General features: G+C 38.5%; 2 protein-coding genes across 2 annotated transcripts in view; one reads left to right on the top strand and one right to left on the bottom strand.

Moving 5' to 3' along the window:
* The window catches only part of LOC127452251 (ATP-dependent RNA helicase DHX15), a 54,682-nt gene extending 47,555 nt beyond the window's left edge, over nt 1–7,127 (bottom strand). Inside the window, exons 1-2 of the mRNA XM_051717957.1 lie at nt 6,944–7,127; nt 4,569–4,920 (exon numbers count right to left, since the gene is read on the bottom strand). Of these exons, the coding sequence (XP_051573917.1) occupies nt 4,569–4,920; nt 6,944–7,011 (420 nt within the window). The 5' untranslated portion in view covers nt 7,012–7,127. The remainder of the gene's footprint in view (nt 1–4,568; nt 4,921–6,943) is intronic.
* The window catches only part of LOC127434310 (extracellular superoxide dismutase [Cu-Zn]-like), a 794,804-nt gene that overhangs the window by 743,909 nt on the left and 29,539 nt on the right, over nt 1–21,356 (top strand). The window lies entirely within an intron of this gene.

Below are 21,356 nucleotides of genomic sequence, written 5' to 3'. Positions count from 1 at the left end.
GTCTAGAAGAAAGACTCATCTATTTAGCCAGGCATACACCTAATTTATCCATCAACTGACAATTAGGCTGCTTTAGTTAGGTCTGCTGGAAACAGAAACATTTCTCAGAATCTATAACAAATTGAATGGCATCTAAGCTAATATTATTTTATTTGTTTTCATGTCTCAACCTCAGGTTTCAGGTTACCAGAAGCAGCCAGATCCAGCTCCGTTCCTGCTTGGTGTTGGACTCCACTGCTACGTGTCACTGAGTAATGACGACAAACTACAGCCTGTGCTAGCCAGACATCACTTCAGTCTTTTACGACAGACTTCAGAGGATGAACTAATGCCAACTCCAACTGTAAGACACCGGATACTTCATATGCCACTGTCTGAATCTTGGACTTAAAATAGACCTGACCGAACCTCACTGAAATGACCTGCCGGTTGAAATGCGATGCATCTCCTTGATCTCTGCCTGCATCACCTTTGTTTATTGATGGACTACACTTTTGAAATGGAATACATAGACTATCAATTAATTGACAAAAAAAGCCTTCATCAGCCAACTAATAATGCATCTACAGTTGAAGTCAGAAGTTTACATACACCTTAGCCAAATACATTTAAACTCAGTTTTTCCTGACATGTACAGGTGCATCTCAATAAATTAGAATGTCATGGAAAAGTTCATTTATTTCAGTAATTCAACTCAAATTGTGAAACTCGTGTATTAAATAAATTCAATGCACACAGACTGAAGTAGTTTAAGTCTTTGGTTCTTTTAATTGTGATGATTTTGGCTCACATTTAACAAAAACCCACCAATTCACTATCTCAACAAATTAGAATATGGTGACATGCCAATCAGCTAATCAACTCAAAACACCTGCAAAGGTTTCCTGAGCCTTCAAAATGGTCTCTCAGTTTGGTTCACTAGGCTACAAAATCATGGGGAAGACTGCTGATCTGACAGTTGTCCAGAAGACAATCATTGACACCCTTCACAAGGAGGGTAAGCCACAAACATTCATTGCCAAAGAAGCTGGCTGTTCACAGAGTGCTGTATCCAAGCATGTTAACAGAAAGTTGAGTGGAAGGAAAAAGTGTTGAAGAAAAAGATGCACAACCAACCGAGAGAACCGCAGCCTTATGATTGTCAAGCAAAATCGATTCAAGAATTTGGGTGAACTTCACAAGGAATGGACTGAGGCTGGGGTCAAGGCATGTCAAGGAATTTGGCTACAGTTGTCGTATTCCTCTTGTTAAGCCACTCCTGAACCACAGACAACGTCAGAGGCGTCTTACCTGGGCTAAGGAGAAGAAGAACTGGACTGTTGCCCAGTGGTCCAAAGTCCTCTTTTCAGATGAGAGCAAGTTTTGTATTTCATTTGGAAACCAAGGTCCTAGAGTCTGGAGGAAGGGTGGAGAAGCTCATAGCCCAAGTTGCTTGAAGTCCAGTGTTAAGTTTCCACAGTCTGTGATGATTTGGGGTGCAATGTCATCTGCTGGTGTTGGTCCATTGTGTTTTTTGAAAACCAAAGTCACTGCACCCTTTTACCAAGAAATTTTGGAGCACTTCATGCTTCCTTCTGCTGACCAGCTTTTTAAAGATGCTGATTTCATTTTCCAGCAGGATTTGGCACCTGCCCACACTGCCAAAAGCACCAAAAGTTGGTTAAATGACCATGGTGTTGGTGTGCTTGACTGGCCAGCAAACTCACCAGACCTGAACCCCATAGAGAATCTATGGGGTATTGTCAAGAGGAAAATGAGGAACAAGAGACCAAAAAATGCAGATGAGCTGAAGGCCACTGTCAAAGAAACCTGGGCTTCCATACCACCTCAGCAGTGCCACAAACTGATCACCTCCATGCCACGCCGAATTGAGGCAGTAATTAAAGCAAAAGGAGCCCCTACCAAGTATTGAGTACATATACAGTAAATGAACATACTTTCCAGAAGGCCAACAATTCACTAAAAATGTTTTTTTTTATTGGTCTTATGATGTATTCTAATTTTTTGAGATAGTGAATTGGTGGGTTTTTGTTAAATGTGAGCCAAAATCATCACAATTAAAAGAACCAAAGACTTAAAATACTTCAGTCTGTGTGCATTGAATTTATTTAATACACGAGTTTCACAATTTGAGTTGAATTACTGAAATAAATTAACTTTTCCACGACATTCTAATTTATTGAGATGCACCTGTAATTGTAGAAAACACTCCCTGGCTTAGTCAGTTAGGATCACTACTTTATGCGACCGGGCTTTAAATTCTTGGCTGATGTCTTGAGATGTTGCTTCAATATATCCACATAATTTTCCTTCCTCATGATGCCATCTATTTTGTGAAATGCACCAGTCCCTCCTGCAGCAAAGCACCCCCACAACATGATGCTGCCACCCCCATGCTTCACGGTTGGGATGGTGTTCTTCGGCTTGCAAGCCTCACCTTTTTTCCTCCAAACATAACGATGGTCATTATGACCGAACAGTTCAATTTTTGTTTCATCAGACCAGAGGACATTTCTTCAAAAAGTAATATCTTTGTCCCATGTGCACTTGCAAACTGTAGTCTGGCTTTTTTATGGTGGTTTTGGAGCAGTGGCTTCTTACTTGCTGAGCAGCCTTTCAGGTTATGTCGATATAGGACTCGTTCTACTGTAGATATAGATACTTGTCTACCTGTTTCCTTCAGCATCTTCACAAGGTCCTTTGCTGTTGTTCTGGGATTGATTTGCACTTTTCGCACCAAACTACGTTCATCTCTAGGAGACAGAATGTGTCTCCTTCCTGAGCAGTATGATGGCCGCATTGTCCCATGGTGTTTATACTTGCATACTATTGTTTGTACAGATGAATGTGGTACCTTCAGGCATTTGGAAATTGCTCCCAAGAATGAACCAGACTTGTGGAGGTCCACAATTTTTTTTCTGAGGTCTTAGCCTATTTCTTTTTTGAAGGTAGGCCTTACAATACATCCACAGGTACACCTCCAATTGACTCCAATTAGCCTATCGGAAGCTAATTGGCTAATTGTCTAAAGGCTTGACATAATTTCCTGGATTTTTCCAAGCTGCTTAAAGGCACAGTTATCTTAGTGTATGTAAACTTCTGACCCACTGGAATTGTGATATAGTCAATAAAAAGTGAAACAATCTGTCTGTAAACAATTGTTGGAAAAATTACTCATGTCATGCACAAAGTAGATGTCCTAAACGACTTGCCAAAACTATATTTTTCTAATACGAAATCTCTGGAGTGGTTAAAAAATGAGTTTTAATGACTGCAACCTAAGTGTATGTAAACTTCTGACTTCAACTGTATATCAAGCTTCCCATTAATGCTGGGACACTCCCGTCGCAAATCTCGAGCTGAAATCCCTGAGCTGCACCGGAGGAGTTCATTTAAGTGTTAACAGTCATTTTTACTCTAAACTCACTGCATGAAAATTAATCACCAGTAGTGTGTGCGCACGTGCGTGTGTGTGAAGCAGATTACAGAGCAGAGGGGCACCTCTTGTTCATTCTGTAGCGTGCAGCATACGTGACTGTATATTATTTAATTCAATTACATCCTTCTGCTGTTTAATGATCACACTTGGCCATATCCAGAGGTTTTATATTTTATTTTCAAACTGTCATTGACTTCATCTCAAAACTGCAACATCTCATATAATTTTGCTAATGACAGTATACTGTAGTATGGTACCCAAAGAAGATATCATACCATTTACATTTTTTTAGTATCGTATTACTTCGTTAGTACCGGTAAACCGCGCAACCCTATATTGAAGTAATACATTTCTGTCCGATTTACTACATCTTCACCTGGAGCTTTTATTATGACACTGAAATTACAGTTTGTAGTTTACAATGTTCCTCATCTGGTGAAACTGTAATTTCCTCCTTTTCTGTTATACTGTGCTACATTTGTAGATGTATACAATACCTTATAGCGGTTACTAATGTTTCAAATTGTGCAAATGCTTCAGCATGCAGTGAACTGCTCTAAAAGTGCTAAAAACACAAGCCCATGAGCCCACGTATGCACAGAACAGCGCTTAAACCAAGCGCACAGACCATGTTTATCTTTCTTCAATTGCACATTTTTGCAGTTTAATAATCACATATGACCATCGCCATTTTAATGTAATTTTGATTAATTGTGCAGCCATGAAAAGATCATGAGATTAGTCTACTGATACGCTATTTATGAAGCTTAATGGGCAAATAAAAAGCAAATTAAAATCATTACGATACTCACCATATTGCTTGCATATTGTCAGCGAAATCATTGCCATTATATCGTGACTATTCTATATATATCTCCCAGCCCTAATGTGAATTCATAACACTGCACATGCTAGTTGTAATCCATGAGCAATTAGAGAGTGAATCCAATCATTTGTCAAATTTTCAAAATTTGATTAAATTTACTCACTAGTTAAAAATTCCATTATCAATTGACCTTCATATAGGTAGCTCAGTGTATTACACACCAAGGCCACAGCACAACATTCATTAACGAAGTGACACTAGCTTTTATGAAGGTCTATGTGTAAGTGTCGACACACCACAAACCTGTGTGGTCTTTCCAGAGCCTGTCTCTCCAACCAGCACAAAGCTCTGATGACGGGTGAGGATGTCATTAAAGCGTTCTTTGTACTCCCAGACAGGCAACTGCAGCCTCTTCTTGAGAATCTCGTAGTATCGTGGCGTGTGAGGCAGGTTGGTGAAGGGGTTGATCTGCTGTTGCATGGCTGTCTGCTTCATGGGAGGCAGCCCAATGACACCAGACACGCTGGAGCTGAGGGCCACACTCGGGGTCTTGATCTCTCTGTCTCTCTCTCTTTCCCGATCACGGTCTCTGTCTCTATCACGGTCACGATCACGGTCCTTTGACCGGTCATCTCGATCTCTGTCACGGTCCTTTCTGAAGGGAATATGAGAGAAAGGGCAAAAGGTTTTTAACAACAAATAAAGCTGATTTGACAGGTGCTTTCAAACACTGACACTGCCATCTTACCTTAAATTAAACATCAAAAAACTGCTTTAAAGGAATAGTTCACCCAAAAAGGATCATTCTCTCATCATTTACACACCCTTATGTTGTCTTAAACTCTTATGACCTTTTTTCTTCTGCAGAACACAAATTAAGACATTTAAATGGATATGTCTGTTTTAGAGGTAGACAATATATCAGTTTTACCGATTAATCGTTGCTGACAGTTGCTTTCTGGAACTATCGGTTATCTGCAAAAATCTCTACCGATAAGTGGTAATTCCTCCTCAATAAGCCTCATCTTGTGAAATATATATACACACACACACACACACACACACACTGTATATACTTATATTGTCAAGTCCCCAGTGTATTTCGGGCTTGTTTGTAATTAAATGTCCAGCGTTATGTACCAAATCTTAATTTTTCTGGTTTTATTGGGACTTTGGTTGCACACTAAACTGCTTTTAGTATTTTATTCATTTTTGACTCTTGGTCTGTGCCTGTCATAGTAAGGAAAGACTAAGAATTGTTTTATTCTATAAATCGATAAAAAATCAAAACTATCGGCCGATTAATTGGTTATCTGCCTTTTCCACCACCTCTAGTCTGTTTATCCATAAAAATGCAAGTGAAGGGTGACCAAATGTCCAAGCTCCAAAAAGCACAAAGGCAGCATAACAGTAATCCACAAGACTCCAGTGGTTTAATCAATATCTTCTGAAGCGATTCAATCAGTTTTGGGTTAGAACAGAGCAAAATGTTACTCCTTTTTCACTGTACATCTTGCCAATCCAGTCTCTAGGAACGATCATAATTTCAAGATCGATTAAACTTCCTAGTGTTTGACACAGAGCGCTAAATGCCGCTAGGTAATCGAGCTTGAAATCAGGATCTCTGAGGAGACTGCTGATGTGATGTCAAGATTTATAGTGAATAAGGAGTTACATTTTGGTCTGTACTCAACCGAAATCAATTGGATGTCTTCCGAAGTCATGAATTAACCCCATTGATTCTTATGGCTTTGTGTTCTGTAGAAGAAAGTCATATACATCTGGGTTGGCAATGGGGTGAATAATGATGTGAGAATTTTCATTTTTGGGTGAACTTTTCCTTTTAATACTCCGGTTTCCTGACAAACAAAAAGTATTTAAAAGATTCTCGTCTTTATAAGATTTTCATGACAATTTTATATTCCAACTGTGCGTTTTTCACATGTAATTGATTTGACGACACAGTTGGCTAACTCTTACAAAACAATAACTTGTATAATCTGACAATACGATGCTTAAAACAGCTGGGATTTAGTTTTATTCCATTATTCCACAAACTTCTATCAGTCACTCACTTAACTGTTTAACACCCTACCGGTGGCAAACATCAATTATTCGGCTATGCGTCTTTACAGCTAAAGTACCTCCATTTTCATAACGACCTACTTACTATTCAAGCATATACGTTAGTATAACATTTCTTTTTAGTTCGGTAAATGGTACTCTGCTTATGACAATCTAATGAGCAGCATAGTAGGCCACGCGGTGTGTCAACAACATCCAAACAACCTTCCTGGAATCATATCTAACGATTATGCAGTATGCACACTCTAATACCCCTCAAAAAGTAACTTCAAGTGAAACTTTAGCGTTTTCTTTCGCACGTGAAGCCGCTGTTGTGCACGCGAGCAGAAGCAGACAGCACACGTGCAACCGGCACCTTTCATGAAGACTCGCGTGCTGCTCTGAGCACACAACACTGTACTGTGCATGATAGCGACATCTGTTGTGTTGTGTGCCATTTTAAGAATGTTAAATAGTTTTAATAGTTGCACTATTTAAGAATGGTGGTTTCACAGTCTGTGCATTATCAAAACCACACTTATACATGTCACCAAACATGCTAACAGAGCCTAGCCGCTCTTTCCAATGAAACACAGTCCTCCAACTCAACATACCCGTCAGAAGATCTCTTTTTGCTCGACGAATAATCATCGCCTAAATCCAACCGATGCCGTTTTGACATCTCGTAATAGAAACAATAAGTAAACGAGGAGAGTTTGATCGGTTATTCCAAACGCAGCCGCAGCGCGCTCTCTCGGCTAAACGACAAGATGGCGACCGGAAGTATTTTCCTCATCATTATTGTTTTACTGAATGTAGAGGAAAATATTATAGACCTTTTTCACACTCCGGGTTTTGGAACGCGGAAGGGAACGTTTGCAGGGTAAACTTCGACAGCGGTGAATGGGAGATCACAGCAAATATTATTTTCATTTACCCATTTGCTCCAAGACCAAAATAAAAAATCCACTAATACGTTTGAATGACTTCACAGAAGAGGAAAAAAAATTAAGACAGTAAAATGGGTGAAGATGTCAAATTAACGGTCACTCTCTCAGCAGCTGTAAAAGAAACCCCCTCGCAGCTGTGATAATTCGTTTTTTAAAACTAATTCCAGTGTAATATAACACAAATCATAATGTTTTAAATTTATACTCAGTATTTTAAAAATGTATAATATCAAAAAAATTGCGAGATTTATGCTGATAAATAAGGCGGAAACGCGTCATCACAGTCCGTGGAAAAAGGTCTAATGTGAACATATCATCCCTTATCTATACCTATTATTCATTACAGATCTTACTGTAATTTTGCGCATAAGAGACTATAGAACTTAACGTAAAATAAAGAAAGAAGAAGAGAAGTTAACGTTATGTATGCTGCACATGCAGAACCCAGAGTATATTTTATATATTGTCAATGTAGCTTATTCACGTAGCATTATGCATTATGACAACGAGGCTGTGATGGATAGACTTACAATCTCTTCAATGGGCTGTACTGCAGTTTAAAGCGTTTTTGGATAGTTCCGCGGACAAAACATTAAAAAAATATCTTTCTAAGAACATTCAGTGCACAAAAAAATCAATGAGCTTTATACAAATTTATAACCTGCATGCCATTGAAGAGATGGTAAGTCTATCCCTCATAGCCTCGTTGTCATTCCCATTAAAAAGCAAAGACGGCACAGCGTTTGACCCATTGAGTTTCATTTCATTAAAGTAATAGTTCACCCAAAAATAATATTATCTTATCATTTACTCGTCCTCATGCCATCCCAGATATGTATGACTTACTTTGTTCTGCAGAACACAAATATTTTTAGAATATCACAGCTCTGTAGGTCCATTCAATGCAAGTGAATGGTGACCAAAACTTTAAATTCCATAAAGGTAGCATAAAAGTAATCCATAAGAGTTCAGTGTTTTAATCCATGTCTTCTGAAGTGATACAATCAGTTCTGAGAGAGAACAGACCAAAATATAACTTTTTTTCACTGTGCATGTTGCCATTGCAGTCTCTAAGGACAGGATCATGATTTCAAGCTCAATTACACTTCCTTGTGCTTGACATATGCCAGAGGGTTAGATGGCGCTAGGAAGTGTAATCAAGCTTGAAATCATGATCGCAAAGCAGACTGCTGTTATCAAGAGTTATAGTGGAAAAGGAGGATTTTGGTCTGTTCTCACCCAAAACTGATTGGATCGCTTAAAGGTGCAATATGTAAAAAAAAAAAAAAAAAAATTTAAATGTATTATTTTTATTTTTATTTTTTTTATAATGTGTGAACGGCTTGTAACACATCTTAAAAAATTAGCCCTTCCCGGACTTCCTAGGTTGCCTATTAAAGCCTGTAGACTGATTTTTGTTGGGAAAATTCAAAGGATGTGACGTTTATGCATGCTCCCGAGAGCCTTGCCTCAGACAGTAGCTTCTCTTCCGCTATTCAACAGCATCAACAGACAGTCTGCAACACTAGGTAACGTTATCTTAGAGATGTAATCCAGCAAACGTCCAGCTCCCAGCACAACACCTACACAAACTCAGAGTAAGCCAAAAAAAAAAAAAAACTTTTATCTACTGAATCCCATCTGGCTAAGCGGGAATGTGATCGTGGTTGAGCGAAAACTAGAGTGAACATCGGCAGGGCATTTGATTCCTAGAGGGACCTTCGTTCAGTTTTGGGGATCAAAACTGACCCTGAATTGCCGTTCTTCTTATTGGACAGGTAAGCTTACATAACTGTAAAGCATGTGAAATATAGTGCCATAAGGATTGATCTAATCCTGAGTAATTTTCGATAACTTGATCTTGCCTGCTAACGCTGATGAATTGCAAGCTACCTTGCTTCAAAACTTTCAAATAATTTCAACGATCTTCTCTTTATACTAAAAGTCAGGTTAACGTCAAGGTAAACTACAATAATACATTAAATGAATGCTAGACAATGTTCAAGATAACGCAAAAAGCTCCATTCATTAGTGTAACGTAACTTGGTTATACAGAAAATGTGTACATTCTATTATTATAAAACAATAGCACATTGATATATCAAAATGACAGTTGTGATGGAATCACATCAATACTGAATTGTGTCTACATATTTATATTGTACAGTCTATTTTATAAACAGCTACTGTCATCATCCACCAAATTTAGCTAACAGCTCTTGATAAAGCTGGCTAGCTAGCTAACGCTGACAATAAATGCATCTTATAAATGCAGTCAATGTATCATGCAAAGAAAAGTGATTACTTCAAACTACAGTCTCACATAGTCAGACATATATCCACACTTTGTTTTATCCCTGTTCCATAATGTTATACATTTACACTCAATATTTAAAAAATTTATAATATCAAAAAAATTGCGAGATTTACGCTGAGAAATAAGGCGGAAACGCGTCATCACAGTCTATGAAAAAGGTCTATTACGAGGGAACTCGGAGGTTCTACTTGGAGGTGTTCACGTCCAGACAAGTTATTCGTTTCTGTGGCAACACCACTGATCTATCTATCTATCTATCTATCTATCTATCTATCTATCTATCTATCTATCTATCTATCTATCTATATATATATATATATATATATATATATATATATATATATATATATATATATATCTATCTATCAGTGGGCAACACTTATAACGCCAAAACGGCTATGTTGTTGATAACAGTAAAATGTTTATCATTTTATTAATTCACCTCTATATGCTTTTGCAAAATGTTTAAGAACATAAAGAAGGGCTCCAGGCATCAATGGCATAATAAAATAGCAGAAATATGTTAACTACAGTATATATGAATGATACCTGGCTTTCTACAGTATCGATAACCCCAAAAACACACTCAATTCAGTACACACGCGCTGTCTTACAGGCGGCTGTATGTGCGCGCGCATGTAAGAAGAGCGCTCGCGTTTGGGGCTTGTATGTCTGGTCAACATGCCTGTGAAGGTAAATCAGTAACAAAACTCGAGAGCTTGCATATTTGGATTTGAGAACTTGTACAATAAATATTTGTTCTTGTAAGTTGAAATTTTGACAATACCACTCTTTTTCTGCAAGATGCTAACCAAGTTCCTTTAGCTCTTGAGTATATACAGCAATTTTCCAAAGCATCAGGCATATTTTTTAACCTATCAAAATGCGAATTGATGTCCGTCAAAGGGTGTAACATTTCTGAAATCTGTAATATTCAAATAAAAGATCAGGTATCATATTTAGAAATTGCTATAATGAGAAATTAATTAAACGATTATCTTTAAATTTCAATCCATTATTTGAGAGTACACAAAAAAGGCTGTATTTGTGGCTCCAGCAAGATCTCTTTAAGAGGTAGAATCTTACTAGCTAAAGCAGAGGGTCTGTGAAGGTTAACATAGGCTCCTTAACTTTGTATGGAAAAATAAAACTTATTTTGTAAAAATAAAAAATAATAATAGGCTAATCTGTAAAAATGAACACTACTGAGAATGGGGGGTTAAACTTTTTTTTCTTCTTTTTTATCCCATTTTCTCCCAATTTGGAATGCCCAATTCCCACTACTTAGTAGGTCCTCGTGGTGGAGTTGTTACTTACCTCAATCTGGGTGGTGGCGGACAAGTCTCAGTTGCCTCCGCTTCTGAGACAGTCAATCCGCGCTTCTTATCACATGGCTTGTTTTGCATGACACCGTGGAAACTCCGCATGTGGAGGCTAATGCTACTCTCTGCGATCCACGCACAACTTACAACGTGCCCCATTGAGAGCGAGAACCACTAATCGCGACCACGAGGAGGTTACCCCATGTGACTCTACCCTGCCTAGCAACCGGACCAATTTGGTTGCTTAGGAGACATTTACATTTTACATTTACATTTATTCATTTGGCAGACGCTTTTATCCAAAGCAACTTACAAAAGAGGAAAACATAAGCGAATCATCTTAGGAGACAGTGGTATGAAAAGTGCTGTATTACAAAGTATCACTAGCATCATAATAGTATTCAAAACAGAATAAAGTGCAACAGAAATGTTTTTTTTTTTGTTATTTTTTTTTTTTAATAATTACTGGTTAAGTGCTCATGGAAAAGATGTGTTTTTAGACGTTTTTTGAAGACAGAGAGTGAGTCAGCTTCACGGATAGAGTTGGGAAGGTCGTTCCACCAACGTGGTACGATGAAGCTGAAAGTCCGGGAAAGTGTTTTGGTGCCTCTTTGTGTTGGTACAACAAGGCGACGTTCCTTAGCCGACCGCAGGCTTCTAGTGGGCGCGTAGCTCTGCATAAATGATTTTAGGTATGCTGGAGCAGACCCAGTGACTGTTCTGTATGCCAGCATCAGAGCCTTGAATTTGATATGTGCATCAACCGGCAGCCAGTGGAGAGAGACAAGGAGTGGTGTAACATGTGCTCTCTTTGGTTCATTAAAGACCAGACGTGCTGCTGCATTCTGGATCATTTGGAGGGGTCTAATTTCACATGCAGGGAGGCCTGCAATGAGAGTGTTACAGTAGTCCAGTCTAGTTATGACAAGTGACTGGATAAGCAGTTGTGTGGCATGTTCAGAGTGGAAGGGTCTTATCTTCCTGATATTGTAGAGTGTAAATCTACATGATCTTGCCGTCTTTGAGATGTGGTCTGTGAAATTTATTCTGTTGTCGATGGTTACCCCTAGATTTCTGACCGATTTGGAAGGTGTTACTGTAATTGCACCCAGCTGCACAGTGATGTTTTGTTTAACAGCAGTGTTGGCTGGAAAGACAAGGAGTTCAGTCTTGGCTGGGTTGAGTTGCAGGTGGTGCTCCTTCATCCAGGCCGAGATGTCCGCCAGGCAGGCAGAAATTCGAGCAGCCACTGTGGTGTCATTGGGCTGGAAAGACAAGTAGAGTTGCGTGTCATCGGCGTAGCAGTGGTAAGAGAAACCATGTGCAAATGATGGGTCCCAGTGATGTTGTGTACAGGAGACCTGGCTGGAGTCACTCAGCACACCCTGGATTCAAACTCATGACTCCAGGGGTGGTAGTCAGCGTCTTTGCTCACTGAGCTACTCAGGTCCCTGGGGTTAAACTTTCTTGATTTCACCACTTTGAACAACACCTTCAAAGTAAATTGGACAAAGAACTTTATTATTAATCCCTCCCCTATTTGGAATCTGATCCCTAATGCATAAACACAAATAGGGCTGGGTGATATGAACATTTTTTTTAAAATCTAGATTTTTATCAAACTTATTTTAATAAAATTCACGATTTCAATTATTTATTTTTACTTTTAAATGTACTCCAACATGATTCAAATTGTATGTTCTTTATTAGAATGCAAGGCAATCTGGTTAGAGAAATCCAAGTTCTTTTCATTATAGGAAACAAAGGTGTGCAAGAAAAATTCACAAATGCACCAAATGCACCACAGGGGGAAGTTGTCAACAGAGTGTAAATGTAAAATACATTAAAATCTAATAAACACAGATGTTCAGAAATAATAGAATAAGAAAACTGCCAAAAAATTCTTAGCCAGTGTAGGTATTAATTTTATCTAAACCAAGTCAATCTAGAAATCAATATCTATAAATTATCAAGTTTATCTAGAAAGTAGTTATTGTATATCAAACAATTTGTGTGTATGTTCATAAACCCCTGCAGATAGAGACACACCCTCTAGCGGTTCACGCTGAGCAGCGCAGCAATATGAAATAATTTATCATTACAGTTCATCTAGCAAAGTTTGTCAAAACGATCGCTTGCCAAATGTTTGCTATAGATGCAGTACACTTGAAACACATCACAGAACAAAGCAATAATAATTAGCAATCTATCTGAATCATCATGGCAAAAGGAGCGGCGGATGTTTGATTGTCCCATATATAGCCTCTCCATGATTTGAAATTAAGCGCAATAACTGTCACGTAACTAACGCTTTTTTATGGGTGAAATGAAAAGAGACTGTTCATCAACATGCGCATGCCGAGGACAGTTATGGTCTTAAGCCGGTTTATACCTGCATGATGGACGAAGCTGAGTTACAGTCACACTGTGTACATTTGTACTGGGAATATTACTGCTGCCTCTTATATCAGTCTCCGTGTTGTTAACCTGTCACGTTCATTTGGAGTGCGCCACACATGTATTCAGCCTTTGATAGATTTATAACTTATCTGACTTTAGCATTTGTAATATTTTTGCAAAATCTAGATTAAATTATAATTTTTTTTTAATCGTGTCAAAACGCAAATTCAGATTAATCGGAAAAATCTGAAAAACCACCCAGCCCTAAACACAAATCACTATTCAAACAAAATTTATCAATTTGTAATAATTTTTTATCAGAGCATGGAATTCCTCTGACTCCAAAAGAATTTGCCATTGTGGCTGATGCAGTACCACAAGGAGTACTTATGCTTTTCAAAGGGTTTTGTCCTGTGACTCTCTCTTCTCACACAGTGGTTCTGTGAAATAAGATATAAGCTGATGCATAGATTTTATCCAGATATGTGCTCTCTCAAAAGACTTAAAAATAATATTAATACAAATTGTTCTTTTTGTTTAGAGAAGCCTGAAATGTCTTTGCATCTGTTTTGGAATTGTACTTATCCACAGTTTTCCTGAGCAATCACTGGGCCATCACAAGCGACATCAACCACGTGATCATTTGGAGCGATCCAGAGGAGGGGCTCTGACATCCAAGCTGCCTGGAGGCATAACGTCTCACACTGCTGCTGTGTGTGCATGACCGATCGGACCCAAAATAAAATGTTCTATCTCCTTTTTTCGATGGATCTATGCAAATGTTTGATGGTTTGGATAAACTAATGTGTTTGGTAGAGGTTCCATGCAGTTTTGATGAGGAAAACTCGATATACGGGCGGGAGTGCATGATCTGCCTGGGTGCTCAGAGCAGCTAACGGGTCAGTGGCGGATTTAGGCATGGTGACATGGGCAGTTGCCCAGGTATTTGCTCGGTATCCCGTTTTCTAACCAAACCAATTCCACACCACGGATGACACACATTTTCCTTCATAATCTCTTATCTTCTCATTCATATAAATTTGAGGAATGAGCAATCACACCGCCTCACTCCATTTATCCGACAGAGTGCATACGTGTTACATGCTGTACCCATTTCTTGTGTCGCAATTTTGTGTTACCGCAATAGAGACGATAATCCAAAATGTATACCGGTTTGCAAATTTCTACTGGTATATACTGTCCCACCTTTATGGCTTTTTATGAGGAAAAAAAAAAAACTAAAAACAAATTCATATCAGGACATGTTCAGAAAAGTGGCTTTGGTTCCTTTGTGTTTTTATGCCAATTCCTGCTGAGTTTACTCAAACAGATGTGGTCTTTTGGGAATCATTCTCCAATCATTCATTGGGAATATAAAATTAAAAAGTTTGTGCCATTCACAATAACACAGCCAAGTGTCTTCTTTAAAAAGAGACCAGGCTTATGTCTGTACTCCCTAGCAGTTTAAATTTGGAAAGGTCATTTTCTGTCCTTTGTTTTTCAAACAAAAACACACACACACACCGATGAGTGACCTTTTGCCCAGCCCTAATGGCCAACGACTCTGATTTCGTGAAATTTTAAGCATGCCAAATGCCTCAAAAACACCCAAATATAGGAAGAAAGGAATAATAATTAATGTGCAGCCATAGCAACACTATTTAATATATCAAATATCCCTTGACAATTTTACATCAGCAGTGTCTTGACATTATTCTAAAGAATTTTGAAGCAATTCATGTAAACGTAAGAGGCTATTTCAAAGTCTGTTAAAAGTGCCATACTTCCTACTGCCAGTCGGTGGCGCTATAACCGTGACCCATCAGCCCCCATTACCAAACATACAACTGAATTTTCATCAAAATCACACAAAGCACACAGAAGATATAAGGCACTTCCAGTATCACATTTTTCATCATAAATTTATTGCTTTGCCATGGCGACACTGTTCAAAATATAAACAAATCTGTTCACAATTTAGCATCTACAATGTCTTGGCATGATGTTGCATAAATTTGGTGCCAGTCACATAAATACAAGGAGGATTATTTAAAAGTTCAGAGCCTGTGATTTTCAGAAAATCCAAAATGACCGACTTCCTGTTGGGCGAGCTATTGACTGCAAGTATGAAAGTTGTTCGGCTTGACAAGAATGATATATGTACCAATTTTGGTGAGAATGGGGGTGCTACAGAAGCCGTCTTACACACCCATTTTAAAGAGGGTGCTACAGAGCCCCCCTACACCACCCATGCGTGAACTTTTGCCCAGACCTAATGGCCAACGACTCTGATGTGTGCAAAATTTCATGAAATTTTAAGCATGCCAAGTGCCTCAAAAACACCCAAATATAGGAAGGAATAACATTTAATGCATTCCCATGGCAACAGTATTTAAGATATCAAATATTCCTTTACAATTTTTCATCAGCAGTGTTTTGACATTATTCTAAAGAATTTTGAAGCAATTCATGTAAACACTAGAGCAGACCTGGGCAACCTACAGCCATGGTTTCATGTGGCCCACGGCTCATTTATCCTAAAAGCGTTTTTTTTTTTCATTGGACATTTCAGTTATCTTGCATTGGGACCTAATGCGCCTCCACAAGCATTTAACATTAACATTTGCCAGATAAGAGATGCAACACCCCCAATTTGAGATTTATACTTGTGCAAATTGGAAATATTCCACCTAATGTTATACATATTTTGTGCAATCTGGCAACCATGCACGTGGGTGTGCTGTTTCTAGCTCCCGCTTTCCACTTTGAACAAACTTAGCCATCTCTAGTGCAATATTCTGCTGAAGGAAAAGTGTTATACGGCCACTCTGTGTCCATTTTTGAGGCTGCTTGTGATGTTTGGTGCAACTAAGTTTGCAGGTAAACCTTCTCAGTGATGAAATTAAATATAAAAGTAGATCTCGGCATCGACACGCGGAGGGATACTCATTGACACGCGAGCAAAAGCAAGCGAGAGATGAATATGTACAGTATATGAATTTTTTATTTGTGCAATTTAGAAATGTTGAAGTCCCCTCGCACCTGTATGTTAAATGATTACTGCAAGAATTAGATTATCATAGACATGCAGCCTGTTTTATTCAGTTGTGTGCTGAATGGAAGGTCAAACCATAGACGACACCCGCCTCATGACCCTTTTAGCATGTAAACGGGTAATGTTTTGAGAATAAACTCATCTGCTTCGCAACAAACATTAAAATTTCTATAATTGTTTTTTTTATTATTATTAAAACAGACCCCGATGTAGAGAGTGTTAAATTGAATAATACATTTACAGTGAAGTAGAGATGGCTTAGCCTTTATTCAGTTTTTTAATGCCAGATAGAAAAGTATCTACCTTTGTGGAGCAATATAATACTTTAGGCAATTGCAGAATAGTCCCATTAGTCACATATACACTTCAGAAAATTGAGTACTCAACTATTTCTGGGCTTACAAGATACAAAAACCAAATCAGTGCAGAACATTGTATCTCAAAAGGAATACAATGTGGCCCCCCATGCACTACTTAAAGCATGATGTGGCCCCTTTACCAAAATAGTTGCCCACCCTTGCACTAGAGGAATATTTCAAAGTCTGTTAAAAGTGCCATACTTCCTGCTGCCAGCTGGCGGCGCTATGACCGTGACCCATAATAATATAAATATAATAAATGTGGGGCTGTAAGTTCAATTTGCTGTCTGACAAGGGAAAAGAGCTCCTGCAGGGCCTGAATGATTGCTGGTGGCACATCAACATGTCTTGACAGGGACTGACAGAGGTACACTTCTTGACGACACAAATTCCAGGAAATCAAGATCAACTGGTGATCTTATGAGAGCTAGTTCTAATTTGGACAACAATCTTGAAAGGATTTGAAGTCTCAGAATGGCCTAAGAACACAAAGACAAATCAGCATAATCAAACAAGCTGTTTGAATTATCCTGTCCGCCTGTCCTATGTACAGCTAATAAAGTAAACTACATCTTCACTTAACCCTAACAAGAATTGGGGGATACAAACATTTGAGAGGCTGAGAGGAGTGCTACGTCAGTGTGCCAAATTTCAGAAAAAACTGTTTAAAAGGGGGTTCCTGAAAATATTGATATCGTGTGACATTGAATAAAAACTCATCAACTCTTATAGCTCTATAATCTTTATCTCAAAGTAACAATGCAGCATGTTATGAGAAGACAACTGACATCAAGGTAAATATTGATGACTTCTACATATTCACGGTAATTGGAGGAACATTTTCTAGGATTTATATTATTACTTTTATGTTGAAAATGTATTAAATATTTACAATTTTCATAAAATGTATATCTCTCAAGGGATACATTGCCCGTTTAGAAATGTTTAAAAAAAAAAAAAAAAAAAGTACAATTTAACACTACCATCAAATTATGTAAGCACAGCCAAACATAATTTTTTTATATCCTAAAGCAGCAATGTATTCTGGATGATAAAAGAGCAAAATTGAAAATAAAAGCCATATTTTGAAGAAAAACATGAAAATGAATTATCTATGATAAATATATTACTGTGTTGGAAAATAATAATACATTACAGTTGTATACAAAAGTTTGGGCACCCTTAGCCAAATTACATGTTTTGTTGATTTTCCAAGCACAATCTTCACAAATTCATTTTTTTTTTTTTTTTTTTTTAAAAATGGTACAAAAGTTTGGACACCCTTTCAGTCAGTACTTTGGCAGAAATCACAGCTTCTAAATGTTTCTTGTAGCCTGCTAACAGTCTCTCTATTCTTCCTATAAGAATTTTTCCTCACTCTTCCATACAGTATGCTTTTAGGTCAGCAATATTATTAGGGCGTATCACATGCACTGCAAGTTTTAGATCTACCCAGAGATTTTGATAGATTTCATCTGTTAAATTAAGCATATAAATAAAAGATGTGCACAAAAAAAATGCAGAAATATGTCTAGTTTAAGTGTGTTAATTGAAAAAAAAAATCTCTTTTTTAACTCGCAAAATCAACAAAACGTGCAGTTTGGCTATGGTCAGCCAAATTTTTGCATACAACTGTATTGATAACTGGTTCATGTTAGATACAGGTGCATCTCAATAAATTAGAATGTCATGGAAAAGTTAATTTATTTCAGTAATTCAACCCAAATTGTGAAACTCGTGTATTAAATAAATTCAGTGCACACAGACTGAAGTAGTTTAAGTCTTTGGTTCTTTTAATTACATTTAACAAAAACCCACCAATTCACTATCTCAAAAAATTAGAATACATCATAAGACCAATAAAAAAACATTTTTAGTGAATTGTTGGCCTTCTGGAAAGTATGTTCATTTACTGTATATGTACTCAATACTTGGTAGGGGCTCCTTTTGCTTTAATTACTGCCTCAATTCAAAAAAAAACTTGGGCTATGAGCTTCTCCACCCTTCCTCCAGACTCTAGGACCTTGGTTTTCAAATGAAATACAAAACTTGCTCTCATCTGAAAAGAGGACTTTGGAACACTGGGCAACAGTCCAGTTCTTCTTCTCCTTAGCCCAGGTAAGACGCCTCTGATGTTGTCTGTGGTTCTGAAGTGGCTTAACAAGAGGAATACAACAACTGTAGCCAAATTCCTTGACATGTCTGTGTGTGGTGGCTCTTGATGCCTTGACCCCAGCCTCAGTCCATTCCTTGTGAAGTTCACCCAAATTCTTGAATCGATTTTGCTTGACAATCATAAGGCTGCGGTTCTCTCGGTTGGTTGTGCATCTTTTTCTTCCACACTTTTTCCTTCCACTCAACTTTCTGTTAACATGCTTGGATACAGCACTCTGTGAACAGCCAGCTTCTTTGGCACTGAATGTTTGTGGCTTACCCTCCTTGTGAAGAGTGTCAATGATTGTCTTTTGGACAACTGTCAGATCAGCAGTCTTCCCCATGATTGTGTAGCCTAGTGAACCAAACTGAGAGACCATTTTGAAGGCTCAGGAAATCTTTGCAGGTGTTTTGAGTTGATTAGCTGATTGGCATGTCACCATATTCTAATTTTTTGAGATAGTGAATTGGTGGGTTTTTGTTAAATGTGAGCCAAAATCATCACAATTAAAAGAACCAAAGACTTAAACTACTTCAGTCTGTGTGCATTGAATTTATTTAATACACCAGTTTCACAATTTGAGTTGAATTACTGAAATAAATGAACTTTTCCACGACATTCTAATTTATTGAGATGCACCTGTATATTTACAGAGAAAGTAGCAACCATCTCTTGACCTTTTAAACCTTAAAAAATGTCAATACCATTAAAACACCTGAGAATAATAAAATAAAAAAAAACACACAGGCATTATACAAACAATTTAAATGCTTTAATCAGTTACAGTTGAAGTCAGAAGTTCACAGACACCTTAGCCAAATACATTTAAACTCAGTTTTTCACAATTCCTAACATTTTATCGTAGAAAATATTCCCTGTCTTAAGTCAATTAGGATTACTAGTTTATGTCAGAATAATAGTAGAGAGAATTATTTATTTCAGCTTTTATTTCTTTTATCACATTCCCAGTGGGTCAGAAGTGTACGTACACTTTGTTAGTATTTGGTAGCGGTGCCTTTAAATTGTTTAACTTGAGTCAAACATTTTGGGTAGCCTTCCACAAGCTTCTCACAATACGTTGCTGGAATTTTGGCCCATTCCTCCTGACAGAACTGGTGTAACGAAGTCAGGTTTGTAGGCTTCCTTTCTGGCACACACTGTTTCAGTTCTGCCCACAAATTTTCAATCAGATTGAGGTCAGGGCTTTGTGATGGCCACTCCAATACCTTGACTTTGTTGTCCTTAAGCCATTTTGCCACAACTTTGGAGGTATGCTTGGGGTCATTGTCCATTTGTAAGACCAATTTGCGACCAAGCTTTAACTTCCTGGCTGATGTCTTGAGATGTTGCTTCATTATATCCACATAAATTTCCTTCCTCATGATGCCATCTATTTTGAGAAGTGCACCAATCCCTCCTGCAGCAAAGCACCCCCACAACATGATTCTGCCAGCCCCATGCTTCACAGTTGGGATGGTGTTCTTCAGCTTGCAAGCCTCACCCTTTTTCCTCCAAACATAGCAATGGCCATTATAGCCAAACAGTTACATTTTTGTTTCATCAGACCAGAGGACATTTCTCCAAAAAGTAAGATCTTTGTCCTCTTGTGCACTTGCAAACTGTAGTCTGGCTTTTTATGGCAGTTTTGGAGTAGTGGCTTCTTCCTTGCTGAGCAGTCTTTCAGGTAATGTCAATATAGATTAGACTCGAGATGGCGCCGAGTATGGCTGCTGCGTTGCGAGCTCTGACACAACATGGCAGTGTTTTGTTTATTTTGTTCACAATTCTTATGTTTTTTTGTCTTGGATGTTGTCTGCCTTATTGTCTACGACAGACAAACACTTTTGAACATTGGTTCAGCAATTTCACACCATAAACCGGACTTCAAATTCCTCAATGCCGACACGCTGTTTACAAACACGCAAGCGGAGCCCTTTGTCTGGGCTGCATGGCCGCAGAAACGCAGGAGGAAAAGGGGAAACAGAGCCGGTGTTCTCATCAGAGTAAGACGCAGCGCAAATCGACCCCCGACACAGACCGGGCACTCAAGGAACTGTATGGGATTATAAGTGAGCAGGAAACCACGCACCCTGAGGCCGCGTTCATTGTGACTGGGGACTTTAATAAAGCCAGTTTCAAATCAGTCGCACCAAAATACCACCAGCACATTAGTTTCAACACACGAGGGGACCGGGTTTTGGACCATTGCTACTCTCCCTTCCGGGATGGCTACAAATCCCTCCCCCGCCCACCATTTGGCAAATTGGACCACTCTTCCATTCTGCTTCTGCCCACTTACAGGCAGAAACTGAAACAGGAAGCACCCACCCTCAGAACGATCCAGTGCTGGTCGGACCAATCAGACTCTATGCTACAAGACTGTTTTGATCACACGGACTGGAAGATGTTCTGGTCCGCCTCTGATGACGACATTGAGCTTTACGCTGATAGCGTAATGTGTTTCGTCAA

This window comes from Myxocyprinus asiaticus, chromosome 1 (genome assembly GCF_019703515.2).
Source record: "Myxocyprinus asiaticus isolate MX2 ecotype Aquarium Trade chromosome 1, UBuf_Myxa_2, whole genome shotgun sequence".
NCBI classification, from domain to species: domain Eukaryota; kingdom Metazoa; phylum Chordata; class Actinopteri; order Cypriniformes; family Catostomidae; genus Myxocyprinus; species Myxocyprinus asiaticus.
Note: the sequence above shows the minus strand (reverse complement) of the source record. Positions and strands in the feature narration are given on the sequence as shown.